Source organism: Radiomyces spectabilis, assembly GCF_025331425.1.
Source record: "Radiomyces spectabilis strain NRRL 2753 chromosome Unknown BYT42scaffold_6, whole genome shotgun sequence".
NCBI classification, from domain to species: domain Eukaryota; kingdom Fungi; phylum Mucoromycota; class Mucoromycetes; order Mucorales; family Radiomycetaceae; genus Radiomyces; species Radiomyces spectabilis.
In genome coordinates, this window is record NW_026251931.1 from 228,173 (window position 1) to 246,599 (window position 18,427).

Consider the following 18,427-nt stretch of genomic DNA (forward strand, 5'->3'; position numbering starts at 1 on the left):
AAACAATCGCTTCCTTTTTTGTGAGTTACGGTCTCATTTTCGACCCTATGGTATTAATAGAGAACCAGTTTGTGAATTTCGACCCTATGTTATTAATAGAGAACCAGTTTGTGAATATTTCTTTGAAGAAAGACTTATTATCGACGCTGAAAAGGCGATCAATACATATACGAATCATTTTAGTCGCGTTTCTATTTTCGTTTTCTCTCTGGATTTCTCGCCAGTCATATGCCAACGATACTCACGTCGAGCTCACGTTCAACGGCACCATCCGACAATCATCGTGGCAAGCTCAAATACAAAACTCCAAAATTGTGGAGCAGCAAAGCACCTATACGCCAAGTTTATTTATTCCCGAAGCATTAGCCCTGAATAACTACAAGATTGTCACGGCCATAGTTCATTGCTTCACCAATGATTCCAGCATTGAGCACGTCGTGAATCATCTCTCCAAATACCCATTCATACAGGAGATCCATATCTATAATCAAGCAGGTGCGACTGTCAAGGTAAGAAGCGCAGCAGAAACATGGTGGTCTCGGAAGAAAAAGCTGTGTTTTTTGATGCGTCGAGCGTAGCCAACCAATATTTCCATTCCTGTCCGATATTTCGACCCGCACGGACGCGACAGTGCCACTAGCCGGTTCAGTCTCTGTGCGGAAGCTACTACAGATTATTGCTATTTCCAGGATGATCAATGGCTAAATCCGTATATGGATACTTTGTATACAAACTTTTTACGAAACCCTGACATTGTTCATGCCACGGTGGACCCGGGCCATTACGTCGACCACGTCCGTTGGCGGTTTGCGAACACGGAACGTCAATTACATACAGGCTATGTTTATCTTGGCTTTGGCAGTTATGTGTCCAAATCTGCTGCACAACAATTTCTATCACAACTGCCTTTGCAGAATAGCCACTTATCTACCGTGGAAACGGCCGACATCTTTTTTTCGCTATGGATGAACCAGTATCCGTGGTTACTCGCCAACCCGATCCTGCCGACCCAACCGCAGACCGACCTATTCAGGAATCCAGACTTGCATCGAGCATTGGTAAGTGATTATTATGCATAACAGCTAGTTCATGAATTCATGACATCTCTAGTATGGCGCTCTTCAATCCCTGGAGCAAAACAACACACATATCGAGACGGAAATACCAGAAGCGTTCCCCCCTCTTACAGATCGCAATTCGAGGTAATATCTGCATTTCCAAATGTAATACTGATTTTTCAACCTGATCCCGTTTTCTTTTCTAACCCTGATGTTGTGCATCATAGAGCATCTTGTACAAATGATAGATGCATTTTTACCACCGATATCGACCCAATGCCGAACCCGCAGTTATTGCCGTTTAGTACCGACAATTTCACAAGCCTCAGTCATTTTGAAGCGCTTTACTACGAAAGTGACGTTCCAACTCGCAACGGCTGGCCGTTGCATGCGTTTCACCGTGCCGTGGATTCCAATCCCACCACCTGCTGGCATTCGTACCTGCGTGAGTAGTTTTATGAGGATGCGATCAAGGTCTTGAAACATGTCCTCATGCTTTATTTTGTGGCAGCACCCAAACAAGGCTCTTATTTCGGTTTGAATCTGGTGGGAACCATTCGTGCACGGTATCTTGACTTGCATCTACCGCCATCGACGAATACCACCAACTATTCATGGAGCATCTCTGTTTTACCAAAAGATATCTGGGTAAGCACCCTCATAACGTGCTGAGCAAAAGAACAAAATTCATTTATCACACTTTCATCTACTGGTAGGTAGACTGCCGTTTGAAGATGGTGGATAAAGTAGTATCACTAGGTCGACTAAGGATAGAAATGGAATGCCCCGATGTATTGGCTTTCAAAGCGATTCGTATTATTTTTAATCAAGATCATGAGAAACCTTTTGATCTTTGTGGCATTGCATTAGACAATTTTACTGTCTGATGATTACTACAAATAAACTGAAACGGTATTACTGAGTATTTTTTTTTTCCAAAAAAAAAAAGGGGAAGAAAAAGAGGAAGGACCAATCGATATCCAAAGGAGAAGAACGATAAAAGAAGAAGAAAAAGTGATATAGAAAGAATAGAAGAACTCTAATGAAGATAGAAAGCAGGATTTGACATGGTTGAAAAATTAGCGGGCGAAAAGGGAGGAAAAAAGATGGAAGATACAGCTCTACCATCCTTCCCATTCATCATCCGAGCCATCCTTCGAAGTCTTTTTCGCGGCAGATTGTCTAAGAGGGGTTCTGGATCGTGTTGTTGCGGAGCTTCCGTAGCCATTGAGCGCAGGGGATGAGTAACCGGAACTGGCAGGACTACTCTTTTCCTGTTGAAGCGAGGAGATGGTGTTGTTGAAGAAATCGCCATCGTCTTGGTTGTTGGCACTGCTGTGAGACGAGCTCGTATTGCTTGCGCCGAGTCCGTTATACAAAGATTGAGTCTAGAAGGGCCATGTATGTTCTCATTAGTCTGCGGTATACTGGAAAAGAGTGTTGTCGTTTTTACCTTTTGACTAAAGCTGTGAACATAACCGTTGACATTATTTCTGAATTCGGGATCACTCAAAGTGGATTGCGCAGGTTTTACATAGTTCTCATTAGCGTAACGACCGAGTTGACCGGCTCCTTGCGCGGCAGCTCGCACTCCCTCAGCCGCTACCTTGCCCAATTCTTCCATTCCCATTGAAAAGTACGTCCAACCCTTTGAAAGTGCCTGCAAAGGTTCATAGATCATATCGTGGAGATCAGGTGGCGCGCCACTGCCGTAGTTGTTGGATGGCTTATTTTCAACTACACCAACAGGTCAGCCATCTTTAAGATTCGTTCGAACCATCCCCTCTCATCCCGTCTCATGAAGCTCCACACTTACAAGCAGGATTGCCGAAACCCGTGTATCTGCCGCCTTGACTGGGAGGTAAGTTCCTGCAATGCATATTAGACCCCATCCTTTCAGCTTCAAGAACCAAAAATGATGCAAAAAAATAACGTACTCGGGCCTGGAATCATTGGCGCTACCGAGCTTGGCAAAATAGGCCTCGTTCTTTGATTTATCACTCACGAGACCTCCATTAGCAGAAGATTCACTGCCAAAGCTAGCAGGCGATGTTCGCCCCATCGGAGACCGTTGCGCTGACAACGACGATGACGATCCGTTACGATGACTGTTGCCCAAGGTGGAATTCAAGGAACGTGTCGATGCTGCCACGGCGGTACCGCGTTTACTGGCCGACGCAGTGCTAGGTGTAGGCGTCCATGATCGACCTTCAGCTTCAGCCGCGAGCTGGTCATTGGATAAAATATTAAAGCGAAGTCAGCCCGTCATGCGTTTTGGTGACACCCTATGGGCATCCATTATTTTCCTTTCTTACCTTTTCGCGGTAAAGGGCGGCAAAATGACTATTGTATTTTTGTGTCATACTGAGGTTGGGCGAATAATCAGGTTGCGATTCAAAGAAAGCCTTGGCTTTGGCATTGCCGCCAATCTACCAAACGGATTGAGTGATGTGTCGTTGTCATCTGTGCTCCACTTGTTCGAAACTTCTGTTTCTCACTTACGTCCATCTTATGTAACTGATCATCAAACCACTTGTCCATACCAATGGAGCGCACAAAACTAAGAATGAGATGTCATTGTACATGTTATTGGAAGGTTCGAACCAAAAATAGTACAGTAGAGGCAATAGAACGAACCTAATGTGCACACCGAACGAGCGATGAACACCAGAACAGTCTAGACAGATGAAAATACCGTAGGACACACTTGCCCACTGGGGGTGAGGAGCGCCACAGTCGAAGCACGTCTTGTTCTCCCCTCTTCTTTGAATTTCATAAAGCTTTTGTTTATATTCAGCCGCCATGGTGAGGAATAGGTCAATGTAGATGGACTAAACCAGCGTGCAAAAACCAAAGACGTTGAGTAAAACGAAACAATAGAAAAAAAATAGGCCCATCCAATGTCGTCCCTGGTCCTTACAGTTTTGTGTCTTATTTTTCAATGGGCTTATTCTAATGAGACGAAAGCTTGCAATGGCGACGAGAGTATTGCTTGGCTTGAACGAAACAGTAAATGATGTGAGATGGAAAAACAAGGGGCAAGGCTAAACAAAAAAAGATACAGAATCCATCAAGGCCCATATGAAAAGGAAAAAAGAAGCGGCTTTGCAAATTTCATATCCCGCCAATTATCACCCATTCCCAACCGTGTTTCCGGTTTCTCCAGCCAAAACCAACGAACCATTCCATCTGTGCCTTCCTTTCATTCACAATTTTTTTCCAAGGCCGCTACCGAGGTCAGCGGCGACCCATCTACACGTGGAAAGCATGTAAGCGCTCTTTTATTCCAAGAGAAAAATTGAAGCTGGCATAAGTTACCATAGGAACACTCAAACCGTTTTTTATTCAGATTAAGCTGATTTTAAAGAACACTGGGTACAATTTTAGGTTTCAGGCCACTGATCCGCTTTCCCGCTCGCATCATAAAGGATAACAGATCAAAGAAGCCGATAATAAGAATGACAGGCGAGAAAACCATGTACCAAAGCACTTGTCGGGTACGTTCCAACCATACGATCCGATTTTTACGCCGTAAAATCAATCGTAGCAAGCCACTGAGTATCGCCAAAGGCAGTTCAATGAGTGTATTGGGGATGAAAGCATCCAGTGTAGCCGGCCGCATCGCGCGTTGGTAAGCCATGCCTTGCTTCTTGTCGGCCAGACGCGACTTCATATTTGACATTGTACATAAAAATGACGCGGTGAGGAAAGAGCCGACACACGTCGAGATGAGGAACATGTAGATGGCCAGTAGAATGCCCGCGGAAAAAGGTCGATATTGAATGGTGTCGCCAATATTAGGTGAGCTGATGGCCCCATCGGAAAGAAAAAATGGAGCTTAGCTTCAAGGGACGGATGTTTTTATCCACTATTTTTACCCTACTTACTGAAGAGCACCAAGAATCAAGTAACGGAGCATGTCCCAGTAAGACATATCATTATGTTGAAGAGCACCAAGCGCCAACCAAAAGGCGAGGATAACCGCTATACCGGCCAGCATGATTTCAAGGGCGTCCGCGAAACATGCACCAATGGTAAATTGTAACTTTACAATTGACCATGAAAGATCATTACTCGCTCCCAAGAGTCGAAGCACCATTAAAGGGGTCGCGCAGGTGATCAAAACATGAGACAATTCTAACTGTCCGGCCTGCACTTCCAAATCAGTTCCGTTCAGTCCTATAAAACGAAGTGCCATGGCAGCTGTAAGCAAGCTAACGCATATCAGTGCCAAATAACTCGATCCTCGACGCAATGTTTGGATAGGATGAGCAAGTAACTGTGAGTTCCCCCCCCCCAAAAAAAGAAAAAGGTTAAAAACCAGCAGACAATGTGTTTCACTGAATCATGTGGTTTCGCTTCCATACCTTCCAAACCTCCAACACTGTATCTGAAATGACAAAGAAATAATATGCATATTCATAAGGGTAAGGTTCGTAATCCGTGTAATCTTCGTTTATCACCGTGGCTAAATGAAGGAGCAGGTACACGAAGAGACTAAATAGGCCGATAAAATCTTGATATCTTTTGCATTGCCATGCCAAACAGCAATCAGTACGCACCGTATCACCCGACGGATTGATATCTGTCTGGTTACCTAGGAGAAGCCCACCGGGCCAGATAATTGTAAAACAGTCGAGTGATGATAAAAACCGTCCATGTGGGTGGTTTGCTATTGTCGTTGCCATTTCTCCATACTGCACTGGGATGATTGGGATCCGCCCTCCAATCGGGACCATACTTCCAGGTATCCTGTGAACCCACACAGATTCTGTTGGCACGCTTGTCTTTTCTCGTCATGGGCCGTAACTTTATTTGGGGCTTACCTCAATAGCCGATGCAACGCGTGGATCTTTGAGAAAGATTTGGCAATCATTTTTGATCGCCCATTCCAAGGCTAAATGGGGAAAACGGGGTTAAGAAAGAAAAAAGAAAAGAAAGATCGTCATTGTTCCCAAAATGGCACTTACCGGAAGTCCCGTTTAGCCATTTTTTGCAAAGCATTTCTCGAACGACGTGGTCGGTTGCGGATGAATCCCGTAAGCCCATTTCAAGTGTTGAAAGGGCCAGCTGCTGCATATTGGCTTTGGCCGTGTCGGACATTGCCGCGGATCCTTTGTGGCTTTCATTGAGCAACGACATGACGGCACAGACCGAGGCGCCTTTGGCGACACTCCATACATGTTCGGCGGAGTTGGGCATGTTCACATCGGGCAATCCCATTTCAGGCAGTCGTAATGCATTACCTAGTGATACGGATGACGACGAAGCCAAGCTCTGGCTTGAGCCTTTACTGCCTTTGGCTTCTTGTCTATCCTTCCAATGGTCGCTCGCCATTCGAAATGCACTGGCCACCAGTTCACTCTTACTGCTTTCGCCACCGATGCCACGTGAAGTCGATTTTTCCGTGTGTTGGCTGACTTTTACGGTTTCGTTGCCACTCTCCTTGCTTTCGACGCGCGTCTTTTGTTTCAAGTCGCCAAAGACCAGAATATCTTGCACCTTATCCGTCAACCGTTCCAAAGGCACGGTAGGATGAGCCACCTTGGTGGGATTGATGGTAGTCACCGTATCGGCCGACGTTGTTACGATATTAATCACTTGCTCGCGCACATCAATTGTATGTTCACGCAGGTCGACGAGTTGTTCTTGAACATACGAAGGTGACGTGTACTTGATTGGATTCTTGATTGAACTCACACCAAGCAACCGAGTACGTTCACTGGCCGGCTCTTGGGTTGTCATGCTAACAAGGTAAAAAAGAAAAAGAAAAAAAGAGCAACCAAAAAAAAAAAAAGAAAGAGGAACAATAGAAAACGGTGAAAGCAGAGAAAAAAAAATTAAATGGACGTGGCTGTGTAAAATAGATGGAGAAACTCTCAAGTTTTACTTCTTATTGTTTCAATAGACCGATGGGAAAAAAAAATAAAGTAGAAAACAATAAGGGGCAAATCAAAGGCGGATGGGTCATCTTCAGGGGCTGATGATGTGTGGGGTAAACGCGGCCCTCGAAAGCAAAAAGGAAATCAAGAAAAAAAAACTTCTATTGGATATACATGTATTAGAAAAAGAGAGAAAATTATAATTGTATGATATAGTACAATGCTTCTTGTTATGCGGGTAAGAGAAATAAATGGAATAGTATGCTTTAGGGAATGGGGACTTAAATAACGGCAAAGACTGATTTGGTCATTTTGATCTTCAGCACGATGCACATGAGCGATCCAAAAATGTACACGGAACCAGCGAACATTTGTACGCCGATGTATCCCTCATTCGGAGTTGCCGTTTGAATCGCCGAAGCAATAGGGGGGCCAACCGAAGAGACGGCACTGGCAACAAACAGAATAGCTAAACCTGACGAAGTCTTTTCCATACCAACAATGGTCGCGGTAATCGGAGGCGCCTATATCAATGAAAATGATGGAATATAAGCATGATGAGCCAAGAGAAAAAAAACTAGGTAATGATGCTTTGTAACTTACCAATGCAAAATAAATGCCGCATACAGTACCCCACAGCACAGCAAATGCCATGAGTGCACCATACGTCTTTGCAAAAGGCCAAAGAAGCATACAAAACAGTCCGGCAAAAATGTTGGCGATAATGTACATGTTCAAACGACCAATCTTGTCAGCCACCCAACCCAAGACAAGACGGCCAATGGCGTTCAAGGCACATGCCACACCGACAATCGTCGATGCATTAGCAGCACTGACACCAACAGAAGCGGCGTATTCTAGAAAAGAAAACGCATGTTAGTTTTGCTATGGTGGAATTCCTATAATATGGATAGCTACGTACTGGGAAGAACGTAAAGTGGAATAAAGTATCCTGTAAGTGCAATTACGGCACCGAGCAACCAGAGGACAAAGTTCATGTCTTTGAGCATTTCAGGTTTGATGGGCGATCGAATGGGTTGCTTTCTAAAGTTGGGCGGGAGACGGGTTCGCATCAAAAATGTAGAGATCATACAGATACCAAACGACATCAGCCCAATAATGCGATAGGCCCAAGGCAATCCATATTGAGCGATTAACGAACTTGCCTACATACATGATCATGACATTTTTAATTCTTGTTCCTCTTTATGAATAATATTTACAATTGATAAAAACGTACCATTGGACTCAGAGCGAGACCGCCAAAGCCTGTGCCAGCAGAACTAATACCCATAGCGGTACCACGTCGCGTAGTGAACCTAATCGGGGATCAGTCTTTCGTTTTTTTTTAAAAAAAAAAATTCTTGAGATTGAACTCTTACCATTGAGGGACGACTGACACGATGGACATGTAAACAAGAGAGGCGCCACAGCCAAAAAGCACACCTTGCGTGAGGTACAAGTGCCAAATTTCGTAACTGAAGCCTGCAAGAATGAGACCGAGAGACATCATGACACTTCCAATCGCCATGACAACGCGAGCGCCGAGTTTAGCGAGAACAGGACTTAACGGAGTTAGCAAATTGAGACAGGCAATCATTGTGGATCCGACGCCCATAAGTTCGACGCTGCTTGCTTTGTTTTGCAGAATCGAAGTTGCATATGCATTGGAAAAAACACCTATAATGAAAAAAGGGACCAACAAATTATGCATAAATGAATCACTGTTTCTGCACGCAGAGAAAAATTTTTTCTTGAAATCATACGTACCCCAGATAGAAGCGGCGCCAAACATGACAAAATTACTCAGGAATCCAGCGACAGCAATGAACCTGGATAAAAATTAAAAAAAAATCAAAAAGAACGATCTTCATTAGTTTGAAACATTCTTTTGGAAGGTTTTATATAGCACGAATCAGAATACTAATTTACCAGCCATAACCACCATTTGGAATCGATTCATAAAAAGCCGCATCTGAAGGTGGCTCAATGATACTACCCGCGTCTACATCTGTTGTTACGATAATAATATTTAGGACCAGACGTGAATTCGACTCATTTGATAAGTAAAATAGGCCTACGTACTTGTATGAATTGTATGAACTGTATCCAGCTTTTCCAACTGGGATGAATGATCTGTATTTTTCTCGGTTGTCGATTGTTTCTCGAGATCTGGGGGAGCTGTAATAGTCAACTCATTGGCTGGATCGAACGATGAGGATGAAGTGCTTTTTCGATGCTGCGGTTGAGCCATGACGAATAAGCCGTGATAAATCAGGGTTCAACCATGTTTTTTTTGGATCAGATTCTTTTATATATTTTTTTACAGAGAGCGGGGATCGGTGAATGAGCGCGTTAAACTTTTTTCTCGGGAACCTAATTATTTACCCGACTAGCGTGGTCGCCTCTTTATACAGTTTGGTCTTTTTTTTTCTGCGCTTGAACACTAGGCAAGCAACAGAAGCCACCAATGGACAACGTGTCTGCGGTAGCTGACAAATTCAGCAACGCTAACTGAGCGGCACTTTCTTACATGTGATGCCGTGGTTGGACCTTTTTTTTTTCCATGCAGCAATGGAAAAAAAGCTATCCTGTTGAACCTTTTCATCTGTCCTCTACGTCAATGTCACACAGCTTCGTGCTCAAATTGAAAGAACGAGCTCGCTGACGGGTTGAATAGTGTTCGTGTGAATAAAAAGAAAAGAGAAGGAGTCTCACATTATATAAGGTTTGTTTTTTCATCACGGTTTCATACAGATTGCTCACGATGGCCAGGCATGACTGTCCGTGTCCAGCATAAATAACCTCCATGATGAGTCAAGCAATACCTTTAAGGTTCGTAAATCATCCATGAAGTCATTGCAATTTTTGGTACCAAACTCGTATCTGTATATGGTAAATACTATTTTTTCATTATCGAGATACATATTGCCGAATGTCATGTTTTATTCCGCTGCTTCTCTATGTTCATTGCTGCACGTAAACATGCAAGCATAAAGCATGATGTCGTCTTTTTTTGTTGCATGCGATTGCCGATCTGCCTGGAAATGGCATAAATCCACTGAATGGATCGAATCGCACCTTGTGCAATTGAATGGCCGACTTGAGGACTCTCAAATTGATTGTTACTATCCTCATTCGACATCACCAATAGATGATGGTGCGCGCAAAAGTTCATCTCCATCCCCACGATATAAGGTGTTTAGATAAATAAAAAAACGAAAATCATTCTCCGAGAATTCGGAGTCATCCCTTCTCTTATGATGACCTCTGAGTTTAGGACAACAACAAAGATATCCGGAATGAGCATCAGCGCCCGGTTTTTCAATTATTTCCAGAGAGCCTATCTCCGTATCAGGCTCATCTTTATCATTTTTCCCTATCATTTATTCTACCTGAGCTTGCACAGCACCAATTGCAACAAGAAAACAATGTGCAGTCCTTATGTGGCTGCATTTTTCTGTTTATTGGCGGATTCTGCATACAGGAAAAAGAAAAAAAAATTGAAAATGCATGGCCCAAAGATGCACAGGCAGGGCATCGCACAGGATCGGCGAAAATACTTTTGTTGTACGCTTAAAATGAAAAGCGACACTTTTATATTTGGGATATTTCTCTCGCACCGTAATCCAATAGAGTTTTCAAGTTTAACCGCCATCGAAATCAAAAAACGGCGTACGAGGCGTCATGTCAATGTGACCACAAGTACGCATTTTTTTGGACGATGACTAATCATCATAAATACGACGGAGAGCAAATGTAACATATAAAGCTAAACAATCTCTTTGCCCAACTTGCATCGCACTACATCTGTTATTACGAGAAGGATGTCTACTTTCTGGAACTCGTAAAGCAGGGCTGCTCGCCATCATCACTGGTGCTGTCGCTCCATTGAGTATCTATTTTGTGCCTTATCATGGGATTCTTAATTATGTATATTGTGCAAACACATCTCACTCAACATTTGAACCAAGATCCGTCAAAGACAAGTTCATAAAGTTCACAGACTCTTTTTGTATCATGTCGCTTTTCATCAGGATGCATTTCTATTCCGAGACTGTTCGTCCTCAATTCCTCGTAAACTGTTTCCTTTTCTTGTTTCTCACAATAAAGATATCGACGAACGTCTAGCGACGAGGCACCACCGGACACATTTCCATTTTCATATATTGTGCATGAAAGACAGACAGTTATCTTTGATAATTGGCAACGTTCTATGCAGTCATCCAAGCGGATCTGGTCCTCTGTTCCTTGAGCAATGGGGCCACATCCTTCACTAACAGAAAAAGCAATGCACGTTGTCAATGATTCAGGTCGGGTTGCCCTGAAAAGGTCGGCATTTCGGGTGTCCATCAGGCAGGGCTTGCCAATGGACGACTGATGTTTACTTGAAAGCTTTATACACCTCCCCCTGTATAGTGATCCGATCTCTGCAGTGGATGAATTTATTTTACCTTGGGGTCCCGTTCCATTCCAAAGGGTCTCGCCACTTTTTGCTTTGATCCACCATTGAGCACGCAACACCTTGCTGACCATGTCTCGGTTTCACGCCAGAGTTTAAAATCGAAAAGTTTCCTACCTCTATTATTACGTTCAGCACGCCTCTACGCAACTTTTTGTCCATCCCAAACTGGAAATACGATGTTGCTGTATCATGCTTATGCCAAAAATTTCCCACAAGAAGGTTGAACGCATTTGAACCAATGTTTTTGAATGATTGTGGCCGGCCACAAAGAGTCCTTCTTCTAAATTGCTTGTTCACATTTTGCAACCTCCCGAGCAAGGCATTTTGTGCTGATATCCTTGGATTCTGAAATTCTGTCTTTTGGAGGAGCTACCTGCCCGATGATGGTCTTTTTGCCTCTCTGCCACTGGCGTCACACCCACAAGCAACGCCGAATCTATTATTGATCATTTTTCAAAACTGCTGTCTTTTTTCATGCCTGACCACCTGGCTATGTAACTATTGCCAACGCCACCGTACTGCTTCGCGAGCTGATCGTCGCCACTTAGTCCGATGGCGTACGTTGTAGTGACCAGGAAACCTTGCCCTTGTCGCTGTGATTTCGATAGCACCACGCGTTCCCATTCCATGAAGTGCCATGTGGTTCCTTGTGCTCTCTGAATCTTTCTTCCCATCTTCTGTCCGGACGTTTTTCTGACGTTCACATTGACTTTATATGTATTGAATCAACTGCCCCTCTCATACTCCACCTGGTTTTCCAATTATTGATCAGATCTTGGCACCATTTTCTGGCAATTGGACCAGTTTTGTAGCCCTGATGCGCATAATACTAGCAATCCTACTCCCCGCCAAGTCTGGTGGTAGATCTCTTGCCTCCTCCTGCCTCTTGTGAACCACACCTGAAGCTTTCCCTGGCACCTTTCTTCCATTGCGATACCACTCAAGCATGCTGCAAAAGGGAATCATGGATAAAAGGTAGCCTAATAGCCTGTGTTCTCCTACTCTCCTTTTATATTGGCTTTTTTTTGTGTTCCATAGATGTATTATTTTTTCAGTTTTATGCTCAACTGTCGCCTTGGGTAGCCGCCATCGGTTCTCGTAACCATGTAGGCCATACCTCTCAATTTTTGGTGTAAATTCAAGTGTGCCGAAATCGGCACACTTTCATATTAAAAAACATGATCAATAAACATGCCATAAAACCTAATGCAACGCCAAAGATAGAACCTTCAAGATTTTACTGAAAATACTTTGGAACCAGGTGCCTTTCTTATTTTTGTACAATCACTCCTGCAATTTTAATTGTATCGACCATGCCTTGCATTTCCAGCTTTCTTGCTGAAAATCTTTTATTACCCGGTGCGTATCAACAACCAGCAATCCTGAGGTACGTGATAAAAATCTAGCTGCTTTTTCGTATAAGCTAAGGTATTTTAAAGTAGCACTCTCTGCAAAAAAAAAAAAAAAAAAAAAAAAAAAAAAAAAAAAAAGGGGTAGAGACAAGTAAAAACTGTGCCGATTTCGGCACACCTAAAAACTTCTCAGACCCAAGCTTTGGCTTTTCCTGAACCGGTAGCTCTATAAGCAGCAGGAATCTTTGTTGGGTAAAATCGCTAAAGTTACACTAAGCAAACTAAGAATATCTTATTCGTTATGGAAAGATTACCGGTGCTCTCGACTCTCTACGGGAAGACACAACAAAGACAATCACTTGTGCCAAAACAGTTCGGTATTAATGGGTGGAAATGAAAAATGAAACTGTTGGACTCTATCCAACGCGCTCTCTTTCATAAGATATAATCTTCAACCAACCTTCGAAGAAGTTACTATTTCTAAAAGTCATCCATAAAAAATTCTTACGGTGGGTTTATAGGGACGTCTTACGCAAGAGGCGAATTCTGGTTTTGGAGATTGTGGTCAATTTTGATTTTTCGAGTTTGTCGATATTTAAGAATCTCTGTTTGATAGCGGCAGGAGTCGGCGTCCTAACGAGGGGCCGTCCGCGGTGTTCATTGTGTCGTAAAGTATAATGGAGGTATAAATGGAAGAAGAGGTAAGTGATACGATAAAAAAAAGAAAAATCCGGACGCCCTACTGTGTTTGATGGTTGGTCAGTCACGCAGAAACATTTGATGATTTTGTGTCAGGATTTTCCACTATGCGACCAATCCAAAAGTGGTTGGGACGCCCTTACTAGAATTTTTATTATTTCAAAAAACGCATACATGAAGGTTTGTATTGGACGCTTGAAAACTACTGTTAACGAGGTGAGCTCACCTGCAGTTGCTCCTCCAGGCTCACAAATGCGACAGTGACTATCCTTGATTTACTACATTCAAACTGCCTGAAATGTAACCTCATCTTAAGCGAATATTCTCTTTGACATCGTCATAAGACCAGTTCTTCTCCAGAGGCTTATGGACAGCCTCTTGTACAGTATAAACAATCGAAAAGCTATGAAGGACAAGATCTTCATCGATTCAGATCTATACTCACTAGATTTAATATTTAGTTCAATATCACAGATCTCAAGCTGTCATTCTCATTATCAATACAAAATACCTAATTGTTCTGTGTCCAATAAACTTACTTTCGTTATTATATTAGTCCGATCTGGAAGACTTGTTCAAAGGTCAGGCTGAATATCCAGGTCGAAGGAATCGGATCCTCTGCTTGCATTAACGCCACTGTGTGATCCAAAGCCACTTTCCTATGATATTCTGCTGTCACAAAGAAGTCGAGTTTTAAGACTCAAGTAATTCCCGAAAGCTTGCTCATCAATGTTACCTACAAGTCCAATACAGAAACAGACATTCGTGAACATACATCGTTAGCACTAGCAACATTAGAGATCGCCAGGATGCTTATACTAGGGAAGAAAAAGGAGCATTGTATGGATGGGTATTCACAGCTAATTGACTTCTTTCACCACGAGAGAGAATACACGATTATCCAGGTTTTAGAGCTGGATCCGGAACCGCAAAGCGGAAACCACCGATGTATCATAATCGGATCCGACAGTGACAGTATTACTTTGGGACATTGATTATCAATTTTTTTTTCTTTAAAAAAAGTTATTTTATGATGTTAATCGAGAGGTTATAGATAAATTTTAGTGGGCAAGCACTTACAAATTATATGAAAACAAATTTCGTGATAATAGTGTGCTGGAAATAAAGCTGAAGTATGACAGGATGAGCGGATGAAGGAAGAGAGAAAAAAGGTATAAACAACATGCTTTGCTGCTCACCATAAGTGGCAATAGCAAAGTTGTACGTTGTTACAATAATTCATCTTTGCGACTATGGCCGCTGATTCTGCTGCCCTGATTTTCCCCATACGCCTTTTCCTGCGGCTGTGTTTGGTTTTTTCACCTGCCGCCTTACCATTTTCTATTAGCCGATTCATCATTTTCCATTGATCAGTCAACCAAGAAATAAATAGCCTCATATTTTCAATCCGAAATAAAAAACAATTATTATGATTTTTTTTTGGCACTCTATCATTGGGCAACCATGGTCATGTGTCATGACAACTTCTTTTATACTTGGTGGCCATGTATGCAAGCAACAAGATTTTGCTGGCAAACAGGCTGTTCGAAATCAAAAATCTTCGCAGAATCCAGAAATAATATTATTGATTCCCGACCTGGTAGGAGAAAGATGATGTTTTGAGATGGGGTAAAAATATCAAGAAGTCATCGAGACTGAAAAGATGACTTTTATCTATATAATTAAAATCTTTGAAAAATTAGCGATTTTGTAAATCACACGATCTACACTAAGTTATCAAGACCTGTTAAACCTTTTTTTCATCTTTCAACCATGCCTCGCTGCCCACTTTCACGATAATAGGCGAAACAATCAGCAGCAAGATGCCGTTTGCGCCAGTTGTGGTTAAACAGAGCATCGTCGCCGTTTACATAAAATGTGAGTGGAGCTCTTTTTTGAAGAAAGGTGATTGACGATACGACGATCTGGTGTTTTGTAGCATCATTTAATTTGGGTTATCTGTCAGTTATACTGTATATGCCCTTTCATTCTCTTCAGTAATCGAATGATACATGGAGCAGATATGCTTCGATCTGTGTAGCTCATCATTCATGCATCAGTGAGGTGACTATTGTTTCATCCATGGAAAATCACATATTTTTGTCCGAATTTTTTCTTCTTCTTTAGTTTTGCATCTCTTCTGTTTGCCTGGAAATCCCTCACTATCATTGCATCCATCATCCATCATCCAGACTATGGCGTGTATCTGATCCGGTCGATTCGATTATTATGAAAAAAGGTACCTTTTGTGTGATACGACTATCCGTTTTTCGACAAGAAAAAATTTACCTGTCCTTTTTCTCTATTCTGTCTTTAGCTTTTGGTTTTCTCTCCGGTTTTCTTTTGCCTGGCAAGCCATTCAAGCCATCCATCCCTCCAAAACCTTTCTACTTTGTTCGGGCACCAGATTGTGGCCAATCCGGTTTTTGTCGTCAAAGGCATCGTCGGTGGTGTGACTCTCTTTTTCATCAGGAAACGCTGACGCGTCCTCCCCAGGTTCCTCTCATATGGATTGCTGCCCGTGGTATCGCCTTCGATATTTCTTCCCGACCATTTTATTTTGTAGTTGTAGTATGTATTTTGTATTTTAGTGAATAGTCTTCTTGCAGTCTTTTCCTCCTTTTTTTTCCCACAGGGTTTTTAGGGGGTTTTTACAGACGCACCTATTGTATTTACTTTTTTTTTTATATCTGTATCCTTTCTTTATTTCGGTCGGGAAGCCCTCGGTATCTGCTGCATCAAACATCAAAGGTAAAATATCTCAACGAAATTTGAATCAACCAAAGAGCTTACTAACTCATTTTTTTTAAATACCCAACATTCCCACACATCTTTGTAGATCTATCATAACCTTGGGCGGGACAGAACGGAGGGGGTCAATAAGTGCTGCTTTGTTCATTAAAAGTGTTTCATGGTATGCCAGAGTATTGACATTAATATACCAAAGTTCCATCAAGAGTCTCGCCCAGGTTATGCCGTATTGCGTTAGGCTTTTGTCTGACGAATGTCGCTCAATGTAAGAGTGCGGCATCCAGTAGCAGGTGGCATCCATTGCACAGCGGGTGTACGGCTTGTTACCAGTAAAGAAAGAAATCAAAAACATGAGTCATTAATCAACTTGGGCAGTCGTTACCCATTTGGCATATGTGGTGTTAGGGACATCGATAACTGAGCCAGGAAAATGACTACCTGACGGTGCTGCCTTGATCAACTTCCTTTGGAGATTTGGCTAGTCTGGTGTATTATGTCGGTGGCCAAACGGAATACCCGATTCCCCATACATAAGCCAATAAATCATTTGTTTTTGGGTATTATTTTATTTTATTTTTTATTCAGCTTTCATTGATCCGACCATGGCATAAAGTACTTGTGACCGCTTCTGATTACTTCTGATTACATCCTTTCCATTTATGGCAGTAGGAGGTAAAGATAAAAAAGGAAACAAAAATTCGCTTTTTAAAGCTCCGGACCAGAAATTTTAAAAAGCTTTGGATTATTTCTGATTGGCTACTTCTGATTACTTCTGATTACTTCTGATTACATCCTTTCCATTTATGGCAGTAGGAGGTAAAGATAAAAAAGGAAACAAAAATTCGCTTTTTAAAGCTCCGGACCAGAAATTTTAAAAAGCTTGGATTACTTCTGATTGGCTACTTCTGATTACTTCTGATTACTTCCTTTCCATTTATGGCAGTAAGAGGTAAAGATAAAAAAGGAAACAAAAATTCGCTTTTTAAAGCTCCGGACCAGAAATTTTAAAAAGCTTGGATTATTTCTGATTGGCTACTTCTGATCACTTCTGATTACTTCTGATTACTTCCTTTCCATTTATGGCAGTAGGAGGTAAAGATAAAAAAGGAAACAAAAATTCGCTTTTTAAAGCTCCGGACCAGAAATTTTAAAAAGCTTGGATTACTTCTGATTGGCTACTTCTGATTACTTCTGATTACTTCTGATTACTTCTGATTACATCCTTTCCATTTATGGCAGTAGGAGGTAAAGATAAAAAAGGAAACAAAAATTCGCTTTTTAAAGCTCCGGACCAGAAATTTTAAAAAGCTTGGATTACTTCTGATTGGCTACTTCTGATTACTTCTGATTACATCCTTTCCATTTATGGCAGTAAGAGGTAAAGATAAAAAAGGAAACAAAAATTCGCTTTTTAAAGCTCCGAACCGGAAATTTTAAAAAGCTTGGCTTATTTCTGATTGGCTACTTCTGATCACTTCTGATTACTTCTGATTACTTCCTTTCCATTTATGGCAGTAGGAGGTGAAGATAAAAAAGGAAATAAAAATTCGCTTTTTAAAGCTTCGAACCAGAAATTTTAAAAAGCTTGGATTATTTCTGATTGGCTACTTCTGATTACTTCTGATTACTTCCTTTCCATTTATGGCAGTAGGAGGTAAAGATAAAAAAGGAAACAAAAATTCGCTTTTTAAAGCTCCGGACCAGAAATTTTAAAAAGCTTGGATTATTTCTGATTGGCTACTTCTGATCACTTCTGATTACTTCTGATTACTTCCTTTCCATTTATGGCAGTAGGAGGTAAAGATAAAAAAGGAAATAAAAATTCGCTTTTTAAAGCTCCGGACCAGAAATGGTGACAGCTCATGTGCATCTGCGATACCTGAGTGTGTTTGATTGCATCCAACACGTTGTTAGAATTTTTCGGCTTGTTGGTAAGGCGATTGGTAAATTGCGGTAGGTAGATCAGTTTCAGTTCGTTGTAAGTGAGCACCAGATAATATATCAGATCGTAGAGTCATCAGTTTCGGCGAAAAAGACGATAATTCAGCAGTTCTATTGCTGGGATTTTCTTAATGAACTCCGTGAGCTTGTGGTTCATGGTGGTCCCACACGTCCACATTGGCCAAGCCTGGGTAAGGTCCCTTTTTTTTTTTCTCTCTCTTTTTTTCTTCTTTTTTCTAGTGCATTTTCGATAATTTTTTTATCAAGCGAAGTGGTATA

General features: G+C 41.9%; 5 protein-coding genes across 5 annotated transcripts; 1 reads left to right on the forward strand and 4 right to left on the reverse strand.

The window, feature by feature from the left end:
• Window positions 1–86: 86 nt before the first annotated feature.
• Window positions 87–1,511, forward strand: BYT42DRAFT_495848 (uncharacterized protein; the record flags this gene model as incomplete). Its single annotated transcript, XM_051564384.1, has 3 exons — window positions 87–503; window positions 579–1,058; window positions 1,203–1,511. The coding sequence occupies 3 exons, from the start codon at window positions 87–89 to the stop codon at window positions 1,509–1,511; spliced, it is 1,206 nt and encodes a 401-aa protein (XP_051423482.1).
• A 334-nt stretch (window positions 1,512–1,845) lies between these two features.
• On the reverse strand, window positions 1,846–3,346 carry BYT42DRAFT_314780 (uncharacterized protein). The gene is made up of 4 exons (XM_051562984.1): window positions 2,996–3,346; window positions 2,875–2,927; window positions 2,512–2,795; window positions 1,846–2,446 (listed from the first exon to the last, which is right to left on the reverse strand). Exons 1-4 carry the CDS (start codon window positions 3,118–3,120, stop codon window positions 2,180–2,182), a joined length of 729 nt encoding a protein of 242 aa, XP_051423483.1. The 5' UTR covers window positions 3,121–3,346; the 3' UTR covers window positions 1,846–2,179.
• Window positions 3,344–3,862, reverse strand: BYT42DRAFT_496458 (uncharacterized protein; the record flags this gene model as incomplete). Its single annotated transcript, XM_051564423.1, has 3 exons — window positions 3,344–3,487; window positions 3,561–3,618; window positions 3,696–3,862. The coding sequence occupies 3 exons, from the start codon at window positions 3,860–3,862 to the stop codon at window positions 3,344–3,346; spliced, it is 369 nt and encodes a 122-aa protein (XP_051423484.1).
• A 295-nt stretch (window positions 3,863–4,157) lies between these two features.
• On the reverse strand, window positions 4,158–6,855 carry BYT42DRAFT_644451 (uncharacterized protein). The gene is made up of 7 exons (XM_051572635.1): window positions 6,029–6,855; window positions 5,885–5,955; window positions 5,656–5,810; window positions 5,426–5,582; window positions 4,946–5,337; window positions 4,377–4,864; window positions 4,158–4,310 (listed from the first exon to the last, which is right to left on the reverse strand). Exons 1-6 carry the CDS (start codon window positions 6,801–6,803, stop codon window positions 4,420–4,422), a joined length of 1,995 nt encoding a protein of 664 aa, XP_051423485.1. The 5' UTR covers window positions 6,804–6,855; the 3' UTR covers window positions 4,158–4,310; window positions 4,377–4,419.
• A 26-nt stretch (window positions 6,856–6,881) lies between these two features.
• Window positions 6,882–9,409, reverse strand: BYT42DRAFT_314605 (major facilitator superfamily domain-containing protein). Its single transcript, XM_051562983.1, has 9 exons — window positions 9,329–9,409; window positions 9,026–9,248; window positions 8,873–8,951; window positions 8,711–8,772; window positions 8,323–8,620; window positions 8,181–8,259; window positions 7,863–8,106; window positions 7,544–7,797; window positions 6,882–7,464 (listed from the first exon to the last, which is right to left on the reverse strand). The coding sequence occupies exons 2-9, from the start codon at window positions 9,192–9,194 to the stop codon at window positions 7,222–7,224; spliced, it is 1,428 nt and encodes a 475-aa protein (XP_051423486.1). The 5' UTR covers window positions 9,195–9,248; window positions 9,329–9,409; the 3' UTR covers window positions 6,882–7,221.
• Window positions 9,410–18,427: the final 9,018 nt, after the last annotated feature.